Source organism: Gracilinanus agilis, chromosome 4 (assembly GCF_016433145.1).
Source record: "Gracilinanus agilis isolate LMUSP501 chromosome 4, AgileGrace, whole genome shotgun sequence".
NCBI lineage: Eukaryota > Metazoa > Chordata > Mammalia > Didelphimorphia > Didelphidae > Gracilinanus > Gracilinanus agilis.
The window spans coordinates 473,706,919-473,718,794 of NC_058133.1; the positions used below are offsets into that span (position 1 = coordinate 473,706,919).

Genomic DNA, 11,876 nt, shown 5'->3' on the forward strand with positions numbered 1-11,876 from the left:
CTATCCCTCCCCATCACCCCGCTAGCATGAGTTTAAAAAATTATTGAGTATGTACATGTTTGTGCATATGAATGAATGGGAATGGGAATATGAATGAATTTCTGAGTGTAAATGTCTCTGTGTATATATGAGTTTAGCTACTGGGATTAATGAAGCTTAATTGACAGACTCTTGATTAAGGGTTTCATAATTAAGATTCTGATTACAAGCTAATAAAAATCTTTGAAAATTAGGATTCCGTGTCTGCTGCTCTTTCCTCATGGCTCCCTCCTCTGGTTCCTTATATTTATTGACATAACCATAACTGGGGTAGCATTGCTAATTTGACAAGTTAGCCTCTCTGAGCCTCAGTTTCCTCAACCATAAAATGAAGAAGTTAAACTAGATGATCCCTTGAACCCTTTCCTATCCTTATATCTTAAGTCCTATATCCCTGCCCTCTTTCACAGGAATGTATGTGTACACATGTACATATACATACATACATGCACACAGTACACATATACCTTGCAAGCACACATAAATAATATTGGACTCCAGATCCAATTCTCTATACACTGTGACACTTAGGTAATCAGAATAATGGCTAACATCTATATAGCACTTACTAACTGTGCTCAGTGTTTTGAAATTATTGTATTTGATCCTCACGACAAATCTGGGAGGTAGGTGCTATTATTATCTCCATTTTACAGATGAAGAAACTGAGGCAAACAGAGGCTAAGTGTCTTGCCCAGGATCATATAACTAGTAAGTTGTCTGAGGCTGGATTTAAACTCAGATCTCTCTGACTTCAGGATTGGCACTCTACGACTGCATCACCGGGTGCCAACGTGAGCTCCTTGGTGCAGGGATGCCTCTGAGATGGGAGGTCTTGAAACGGGCAGGGGAGAAGCCCAAAGCACAGGGGAGAGAGAAAGAGGAAGCAGGGGAAGAAAGTGGCTTGTTGCTAAGCCAAGAAAGATAGAACAGAACTAGAGATATTTCCTTCTCCACCTTCCAAAATCAGACATCCATCCATCAATGGAGCAGTGTTCTGCTGGTTTGTAGTTGAACCCTTAGTGGGCTATGCTCTAGAGGTCCAGGGAGGCAGGTCCTGGGGATGCTGGGAACCAGCCCTGAAAAAGAGACTGCCCAGTCTTGAGCTAAGAGGATAAAACAAGACACTTTTTGTGGATGGTCAGCCAACTGTAAGTAGTTAACTTACCATTTTTACTTCCCTAGGACAGACTCCACTAATAGCCTTGTTATGGCAGCAGGGTTAGGCAGGATTCACAGCCAGGATGGGCTGATAAATGTTTAACAACCAACTTTTTCCCATCTAAAAAAAACAAAAAACAAAAAACAAAAAAAACCTCATCCAGGACACACTTTAAAGTTTAATCTACATTATTAGCATTTCTTCATCACTTTCTTAAACCTAGATAACAACCAGTCCATCCCTGATTTATAAGCATTTGCTGATTTTACGAGGTATAAATATTTACAATGAAAATATAACAATCAGCTTTTGGGAGCTAGTTTGAGCAGACTCCAGTATACTTCTGCTTCTAATCTTCTGTCCCTGAGAGCTGGTTGGAAAATGGTTTAATCCAGGCTACAGGTATTAGTGGTATTTGCTATTTTGTGTGAGGCAGCTCGGTGGCAAAATACATAGAGAGATGGACTTGGAGTCCAGAAGAGCTGAGTTTGAATCCTGATTTAGACACTTACTAGCTGTGTGTCTCTGGTGCAAACCTCTATTGGTCTCAGTTTCCTCTTCTGAAAAGCAGAATTGAGATCATATTCATAAAATACTTGGCAACCCTTAAAGCACCGAGCTATTATTATTACTATATTATTTTTTCTATTTACTCTATTTTAAGTAAAATGTTCTTTTTTATCAACTCATATGTCTGTGATTAATATGGGTTGATTATAAAGATCAAAGTGGGAGAAGTAGTGGTTTAGAGCAATAATGGGCACAGATGGTGAATCTAAATGGGTTTTAAGAACCGTAAATAGCTGGGGAGTACTTACTATACAGGTTTACATTTTTCAAGTAATTCTTGCAATCACCTGCTTCTTTCTTCTTCTGGAATCCTCTACAGCTCAGGGTCCCTTAAAGTCTTTCTTTTGCCCTTGGTCTATTACTTTCTATACTATTCCATTCTCATGAAGGAATATTTAATAACCACTTATTAAAGCTTTGAAAAATTAGAATTTTCCATTTTAATTTTATTTACTAAAAATATTTTAAAAATAAATTTTCTAGAGCTTAGTTTTCCCCTTCCCCCTTTTGAGGCACGCACGTGCGTGTGTGTGTGTGTGTGTGTGTGTGTGTGTGTGTGTGTGTGTGTGTGTTCTAATCCTTATCACTAGTGACCATGGAGCCTAGATGGCAGTTACTGTCTTTCCCAGAGCCCGTCCCTCATTCAGAAGTAGATTTCTTCCTAATTCAAAATCTTGATCCCATTTTGGACCATCCCTAATAAAACTGGAATGAAGGAGTGGTTTCTTTTATATTTTAAAATCAGATGTCCTGTGGGTTCCTTTTGATATGAGACTTTGAACCTTTATTGTCCCAAGAATATAATGATATACTGCAAAATGAGTATCCACTTGCCATGATGAGCAGACTTTTCTGGCATTGATAAAAAGATATCTTGAAGTCTTTCTCTTTGAGCTGTGACCCAGACAACCCTTGGCACCTGGCTCTTCCTCTAAGTTTTTATTTTCTGTTTAAAGGAGCTTATCTGTAAAACAGAGATAACTGACTGGCCTCTCCTGGGCCTAATGAATGGTCATGTACAAGGCTGACCATGTCACCCCCAGAGCTAAGCCTTAGAGGAAGCTTAAGAATTCTATGAGTTGTGTGTAGGTAAGGAGAGAATGAACTCCAATTACATCCTTTCTTGGGTGCTAGATTTAACTACAGGGAGAATGATGAGTCTGAGAAGTGGGTGGGGTGCTTGAGGATGAGTAGAGAGGGGTCACAACCAAGGATCAGAAATAGGAGTTCTTAATCTGGGGCCTATTGCTTCACTTTTTTTAAAAAGTGGCTTTTGAGAACTATATTTCATTATAATTGGTTTCCTTCAAATTTCTGCATATTTCATGCCTTTAAAATATTATTCTGAGGATCCAAGATGGTGGAGTAAAGCAGAGAAACCCCAAGTCACCATGGGAATCCTCTCCAACCAATATTAAAATAACACCACAAAATGAATACAGGAGTAAAAGAAAAGGGAAGGAAGAGATAGAATAGGGTAAACATTGTATAACATAAAGAGGCATGAAAAATCATTATAGAGAGGGGAGGGTAAGGGTGGTGACAGGCAATGCTTAAACCAGTGGTTCCCAAACTTTTTTGGCCTACTGCCCTCTTTCCAGAAAAATAATACTTAGGCCCCAGAAAATTAATTAAAAAAAATTTTAATAGCAATTAATAGAAAAGATAAATGCACCTCTGGCCATCACCCCTACCCTGGATCAATGCAGCACCCACCAGGGGGCAGTGGCATCCACTTTGGAAATCACTGATTTAAACTTTACTCTCATTGTAACTGGCTCAGAGAAGGAAAAATATGATTCTGAGAAGGGGACCAGAGGCTTCACCAGTGACACCAAAAAGGTTGAGAATCTCTGGGCTAAAAGTGACCCAAAGATCAGGCTAGAAGCCCTGAAAGACACATTTCAGAAGTTTTCCTGGGACAAGCCTACAGAGTTGGTTTATGTCCAGGCACTAAGAAGTAACCAGAAGTAACATTTTCTTATTTCCACTGTGACAAGAAGAGGCATAAAATTGGAGCCACTAAGAGGCATTCGTTCTACAGATTCCTTGAATTTCTGGTTTAGAAGCAGACTGTTGTTCAGAGGCTTGGCATATCTGATCTTCACCAGTCTACCCTACTGTGGGTCAAGGGTCAGGTAAGGAGTTGGTAGATGAGCTGAAGGGAATAAAAGACCTTCAGGGTAGGGGGGGTAGGAGGCTTAGCGTCCACCAGGACTTGAAGGTGTATTCAGAGAGCTCCCTGTCAGCTGTTTAGTTCCAGGTGAGTTAGGAAAGAATGTGAAGTCAAACTGGGACACCCATCTGTGGGAGTCACCTGAGGTGAGTCAGCCTAGACTCTTCTCTCATTCTTCTTCACCCATCTCCAACTTCCTGGGGCAATCCCCAGTTTTCCCCCATTATCAACAATGATCATCTTCCTCATGCTTGCCAACAAGAATTTCCCCAGGACTTAATGAGCCTCCACTGTTTCTATGAGAGGGTTAACATTAACCAAGAGAAATAACCATGATACTGGCAATGTACAAAAAAGTACATACAAGATAAATATAATTAACAGAGGGAAGGCACTAGAATGGACAGGGGTTGAGAATGGTTTCCTGTAGAAGGTGGGATTTTTAGATGGGTCTTAGAGGAGGTCAGGAAAGTCAGGAGCTGAGGATGGAGCTTACCTATTGGCTATTACTAATTTTATTTCAAAATCAAACCTTCAAGTACAAGAAAATCAAACCTTTCATTGAAAAAATATTCCAGGCATAGAGGGTGAGCCAGAGAAAGCCAGTCAAGAGATGAAGTATAAGATAAGATGTAAGAACCTCATAGAAGGAGCCACTTATAATTCTAGCAATCCTTAGGACCTGGCTGAGTTTCTAGATATGTGACTGTCTTTCTAGCTTCAATTAACATGTCTACGTATGAGACCACCCATAGTCAAGCAGAAAAAATAAATTAGTAAAGTAGCACAGAGAACAAAGAGTCTCTTGCCCTAGGATCAATAATTACACTGTAAAGTGTATATTGAGAAGTATAGTGGAACAATGGGAATAATTTTTTTCCCCAAAGAATTTAGCAGCAAAATGGAAAAGACATATGGAATGATACCTTGAAACAATGACAAGATTAGGGAGTTGTTATTGGGTTTTTAAAATGTGTTTTATTTACTTTTATTTTTATAAACCAGTATCTTCCATCTTAGAAGCAATACTACATGTTGGTTACAAGGAAGAAGAGCAGTAAGGGCTAGGCAATGGGGATTATATGACTTATCCAGGGTCACAAAGGTAGCTTCTTCTGCTCCCTGGCTGCCAGGTACTTCTGGACCAGATCTTGTACTCTCTTCTTATACTTAAGTTTCTGCTGCTCAGTGTGGCTCAGCTCTACATCTCCAAAAAGAAATTCATCATCTGCCAGCTCTGCTTCTACATCCTTAAGCTTCTCCCACTCCTGCTTTGCAAGGTACTTCCTCCTCCATTTCTTTTAGAGCTCAGGTTCCATTGCTTTCTGGTCTTCCTCAGCCATTTCCAGGCACTTCTGGGACTTCTCAGAGGCCTTCTTGTTTGACTGCTCCAAAATGTTCTCTGGTGTGCCAATATCTATCTTTCTTAAATGTTGAAATGTATCTGGACTAGTCTCCCCAATGGATCTTTCACTCATTGTTATTATTTCACACGTATCCTACACTCTATATTCCTAGTCAAAGTTGCCTATATTATTAATTCTTTCTAATAGAAAACTATACTGATATGAGAAACAGGGAGAAGTAAAAAAGAAAAAGAAAGAAAACAAGTCTCAAATTACAAACAATTACAGTTACAACTAACACAATCCTGACTAGACAGAAAGAAGAACCTAAAGATATCAATCCAAGTTCAACTTACAATTATTATGTACAAAAAATATACAAGAACATTATATATATAAGGATACTATAAATACAATATCCTCCCTGAGGTGGACATTGACCAACACTTATAACACTTTATCATTTACCTATCATCAAGTTATTTTAACTTTTTCTATAAAAATCCTATAAAAGTATATTAATAATAATCATTTCTAAATAGAAACCCTGTAACATAACATAAATTATACACTTACCTATTGGCTATTACTCATTCTATTTCAAAATCAAACCTTCAAGCACAAGAAAATCAAACCTTGTATTGAAAAAAATATAAGTTTAGGAGTTCAATGTCATTGATGCATAGAGTCAATCATTTTTGATGGAAGGTACTTTTTTCACATGAGAGCAATGGATCCACAATGTCTTTTCTCGAATTTTTATTACTGTTGGGATTGTTAAAAGTACTTGGAATGGACCTTTCCAGATAGACTGAGTTGCTCCTGTGAAATGGAAGTTCTTTACACAGACTGTATCTCCTGGATTTAAATCGTGTAGAGAAAAGTCTATAGGTCCAGCTTGCACCATGGCTCCAGATTTCTGAAGTTCTCGCATTTTACTTTGCAGATCTTGTATATATATGGCAATAGAAGTATCTCCTCCTAACAATGATGTATACACAGGGTTAAACAGTTTAGCATGCATGGGTGGATGACCAAACAGCATCTCCAATGGTGAGATGTGTAGATCTTCCCTGGGCCTGCTTTGGAGGTAGGATAGCTCTTGAGCTGCCCTGGAGTTGGTGAAAGAAGTAGGAACAGTAGGAGAGACAGGTTGGTTAAAGTGAGAGATAGTTTCAGACAGTTGAGAAATAGTTTTGGCCATTTGAGAGATACAGTCTTCAGGGTATGCAACTCTCATCTTCATCACGCTATCTTTCAGCTGTTTCCTTTTCTTAGAGAGAACTAGACAAAATATTTGAAAAAGTTGGTATCCTTGAAGCAATCTTGTCAGAAGGAATAATCCACAAAACAGTAATAATTGGAGACAATCTCAAATTGTGATCTGTAACAGCTCAGTAAAGCTTCCTGGGAGTGGGAGTTGTTTGAGATAGAATGGAACCTCCTCTTTCACTACATGTACCATGTTTAATTGCCTAAAATTTCCTACACTTCTACCTTTTGCCTGTTCTTGAAAAGTAGGGATAGTATGAAGTAAGGAACAGAAGATTAACAGATTAATCAAAATCCTACCTGGCTCACCAAGATATTAAGGGTTCAATGGTAAGAGTCTGACAAAAGTGAGGAGAGTAATTGATTAAAACACTTAGTTTAATTTGAGAAGTACTGATTGAAAATAGAAAAGGAGAAAAGGAAAATTATTATTCTAATACCCTATGACTATACCTAAATTCCTAATGCTATCTAAAATGTCTAAAACTCTACTTCTAACTGTTTTCTGAGGACAGGTTCTTCTTGCCTGACAAGACCAGGCCTATCTAACCTACACTATCTAAAATTGATTCACTAACTACCTATTTTCCTAAATAATCAGATATTTACCTCAAGAACTTCTTCAATCTATTTCTACCACCCAACTATTAGTAGCCAACTGCCAGTAGCCCCTTACCTAAGAGTCAGACCTCCTGTTATCTCAAGATCCAGAGGCAAAAGAGCCCCTACTACCACCTCTGCTTCCTTTTTCTCTCTCCCTATGTCCCTGGTAACAGAATCTTCAGCTCTAGCTCATTGACTTAGGTCAGTTCTTGTCTACTTAGAAATCCTGCTCTCTTGTCTCTTAAAGAGTTAGAAGGAGAGGGGGGCAGCTGGGTAGCTCAGTGGATTGAGAGCCAGGCCTAGAGACTGGAGGTCCTAGGTTCAAATCCGGCCTCAGACACTTCCTAGCTGTGTGACCCTGGGCAAGTCACTTGACCCCCATTGCTTACCCTTACCACTCTTCCACCTATAAGTCAATACACAGAAGTTAAGGGTTTAAAATTAAAAAAAAAAAAAGAGTTAGAAGGAGAGATTAAGAAAATCCCTTTAACACATCATAATCAGTTTCTCCAAATTGGTTCTCCTCTTTCTCTTAACTGCCTGATGACCTCTTGCCTTGAAAGAGTCATGGGTGATTCTTCCTCTGCCAGTTCAAGTTCTAATACTGGACTGGATGAAGGTAATGGTTTCTGATCCTCCTCTTTTGGCTGTACCTTGTAGCCACATCTTTCAAAGAATGCCTCCTCTTCTTTTTTGGCAAATTCACTCCATTTGAAATGTCTTTTACTTTCCCCAAGGAGCTTCTTGTCCTCCACCAGCTGTTTCTTTGCAGAGATCTCTGCTTTAAGGACATCCATCTTTGACTGCACTGGAGTCCTCCCATCAGGCCAGTCTCCTTGACCCCACAAAGGGATCTACCCTATTTCTTTTTTTTTAATTTGTTTTCATTTATTTATTTATGGCAATTGAAGTATATAACTCAAAAGTGTATATCACAAATTAAGCAGGAGAAAATTCCCACCAAAAGAACAAAACAAAATCTTGTGAGTAAAATTTACTATTTAAAAAAAAATTTAGATGATTTTAGAATAGAGAATTTTAAAGGTGTTGTAGTGAAAAGTTTCCTCTTTTACCAAGTAGGCATGCATAAGAATCAGTATTTGCTCATTTTAAAATTATTATGTGCCAATATATTCTGCCAAAATAATTTGAGGAAATAAGGTTTTGTGCTGTTTTTTTTTTTAAACCCTTACCTTTCCTCTTGGAGTCAATACTCTTTATTGGCTCCAAGGCAGAAGAAAGGTAAGGTTAGGCAATGGGAGTCAAGTGACTTGCCCAGGGTCACATATCTGGGAAGTGTCTGAGGTCAGATTTGAACCTTGGACTTCCTGTCTCTTGGCCTGGCTCTCAATCCACTGAGCTCCCCAGCTCCCCCCTTGGAAATAAGTTTTGATGATTTTATTTTGTGATGTTTGCACAATGAATAGTCATAGCATAGACCACTCGAATTTTCCCTTAAAAATTTAAATAAATACAAGAGTTTGTCATTCAGTAGTTCAATTTTTTAAATTTTGTATTAAGGCTACCATTCAGAAACTCAAGTGGGAAAATGACAACTTTGATTTCTATTACAGCTGCTCAATGAAATATGCTTCTGAGACATCCAACTATACGTACCTACAACTTAAAATAAGAACCTAGCAGGGAAATATGCACATTATTATACATTTTTTCTCTGTTATAAAGACATTTTGAAAGAACTAGAATTTCTGAAAAATAAATTGAAAGTATCACTTGATTTATTTTAAGCAATTTTTTATTTATTATACTTTCCCAAGGTTACAGGATTCATGATTCCCTCCCTCTTCCCTACCCCCTCCTGAAGCTAGTTCCACATGGTTACAGATATATCATTGTTCAAAACCTATTATTTCCATGTTATTCATACTTGCAGTTGAGTGATCTTTTCACATGAAAACTCTAATTATATCCCTATCAAGCTATGTGATTGATCATATGTTTTTCTTCTGTGTTTCTGTTTCCACGGTTCTTTCTCTGGATGTGGATAGCATCTTTCTCATAAGTTCCTCTGGATTGTCCTGGATCATTTGCATTGCTGCTAGTAGAGAAGTCTATCACATTCGATTTTACCACAGTGTATCTGTCTTTGTGTACAATGTTCTCCTGGTTCTGCTCCTTTTGGTCTGCATCAATTCCTGGAGGTGGTTCCAGTTCACATGGAATTCCTCCAGTTTATTATTCCTTTCAGCACGATAATATTCCATCACCACCAGAAGCCACAGTTTATTAAGACATTCCCCAATCCATGGACACCCCCTCATTTTTTTTTACCACCACAAAGAGCACAGCCATAAATATTTTTGTACAAGGCAGGGTGGGGGGAGGGATATCTCAGCCCCAATTCCTCCACTGGCCACCTTACCAATGGATTCCCCTCTTTTTTTTTTTTCTGGCTATCCTTTTTATTCTTGGATAGTACTATTTGTAAAACACTCTGGTCTGGGACCAAAGTCTCAGAAGTCATAGGCTGGCAGAGAATATGCCCCAGGGAATATAAGAGTAATAGTCCTTTCAAAATATTAGCAGCAGCTTTAGTGCAAGGTGGGCTTCATTCTCACATTCCCTAGAGGTGGAATGAAGAATGTTGGCTGAGGGTTAGAAGCTACAATGGAATGATTGGGATTCAGAGGGAAGAGACCAAAGGAATAAAAAAGAGAATTTGATAACATTTTGGGGTTTGGGGTGTAATAGGCTAAGCAGATATTGCAAGGAGGTGAAATACCCACCTTTCTTCTCCCAACAAGGATTGCAAGCTGGCCACTGTCTGGAATGAAATGTAGGCAGCAGGGAAGGAGAGGTCAAAAAGTCTTTTCCAGTGGTGGCGGCATGCTTTCCACAAGAATACAGACAAATTGTTCCAACTTCTTGGCAGCCTGGTGCCCAGCCATCAGTACCTCTTCATGGTTGGCAGTCTCGTGGGTTTCGTAGTCCAGTATTGACTTGTTGGTGATGAGAGAGAATCCAAAGACCCGAAGGCCGCAATGTCTGGCCACTATCACTTCTGGCACCGTGCTCATGCCCACGGCATCGGCCCCCATTCTCTGCAGAAACCGGCACTCTGCGATGGTCTCATAGTTGGGGCCTCCCACCATCACATAAGTTCCTTCATGCAGTGGTCGTTCTTGGTCCATTTGTTTCCATACGCCATGGGCCTTCTGTCTCAGGATTCGGTCATAAGCATCAGACATGGGGGGAAACCTCACTCCAAACCTGTCCTCATTGGCTCCTCTGAGGGGATTTTGGCCACACAGGCCTGGCAAGTTGATGTGATCTCGGATGAGCATGATATCCCCAACTTCATATTCAGGGTTCAGTCCCCCAGCAGCATTGGTGACAATTAATGTATGCACATGCATGAGCTGGAAAACCCTCACGGGGAATGCCACCTTCCAGAGTGGATAGCCTTCATACATGTGGAATCGGCCCTGCATCATCACACAGCATTTGTCATTTAAGTACCCGAATACCAGTCTCCCTGCATGACCTGGGACCGTGCTCTGAGGGAAGTTGGGTATCTCCGTGTAGTCAAAGGCCTGCCTTTGGGTCACTCTGTTGGCCAGACCCCCCAGTCCAGAACCGCAGATCACGGCTATCTGGGGCCGGAGTTCTGTGTGGGATAAAAGCCACTCAGCCGTCTTCTTATAATCCTCATACTTGAACTCATTCTCCATGGCTCCTTCTTGGTATCCTGCTCCACTCCGCAGCTAGGACTTCTCCCTCCTTCTCTAGCTTCCCTTCAAAGCTGTTCTGCTGGGATCAGTCCTTCAGCAGGGGCTTTGGTTTTCCCCTTACCAGCTTTGGAGATCGTCTGCTCTCTGGTCGGCGGCTGCCAAGGTTTCCAAGATGGGTCTGCAGATCCTTTAGAGATGGCTCCAATCTGCTGGTTCTGTCCCCTAAAGTCCAGGGAAGCCGCTGCTCTTCCAGTAGCCTCTGCTTAGCTCAGAAGCCCCAGACAACTCTAAACTGGAACTCCCAAACTCCTCTTTTTATACTAGATCCTCGAGGTAATAAGAGACCCCTGGAGTTCACACGTAGGACTTCACAAGTAGGACTTCACCAGTAGGAGTTCACAAGTAGGAGTTCACCAGTGCTCACTTGTGTGAACTTTGGGAAAAGTCCCTTTGAACACTAGGTGTGAACTCCTTACAACCCCTGTCAGCTGAAAGACGTTGGGTGGGAGTTTCTGCCCTTCTTTTTTAGAAACTCCAAAACACAGTTTCTTTCCCAGTTTCTCTATCAACCTGATGGCTTGGCTTGATTTCTACAGGCTTGATGGCCTGGAAACCAGTAACAGCTCTAATAAATTTTATTTCATTTTGACATAATTTTAGTAGATATTTTAGAAAAGAGGGTGGGACAGGCTCAGATTTGGGGGATGAGCTTTTGGTAATCCTTTAGTAGTAATCAAGCTTTGGTTCAATCCTTGGTGGATTTCAAAGTCCTTGGGGTGGGGGGGAGGCTGTGGGGGGAGTGTGAGGTGGCCCTTTAAGACTATGGGCTATGTCTGAGCCCCTGAAACAAGTTATTCAGGTCTCTTGTGGATAGTCTTAGGGGTTGCACTTCACATAGTCCTTCTGGTCCAGCCTTTCTTACCACAGAACCCCCATCATGGAACCCAGCCACCCCTAGCCTCCAACCCCTGCAATTCCTTCCTCACTGCCTAGGTGCCATGGGCACTTGCCAGCTG

At 40.5% G+C, this 11,876-nt stretch overlaps 1 protein-coding gene across 1 annotated transcript; it reads right to left on the reverse strand.

Moving 5' to 3' along the window:
* Positions 1-9,987: 9,987 nt before the first annotated feature.
* On the reverse strand, positions 9,988-10,860 carry LOC123247246 (purine nucleoside phosphorylase-like). The gene has a single exon (XM_044676068.1). The coding sequence runs from the start codon at positions 10,858-10,860 to the stop codon at positions 9,988-9,990; it is 873 nt and encodes a 290-aa protein (XP_044532003.1).
* Between the last annotated feature and the right edge of the window lie 1,016 nt (positions 10,861-11,876).

Excerpts from the sequence above, each read along its gene's own strand:
- LOC123247246 (XM_044676068.1), bottom strand. The coding sequence starts at position 10,860 with ATGGAGAATGAGTTCAAGTATGAGGATTATAAGAAGACGGCTGAGTGG.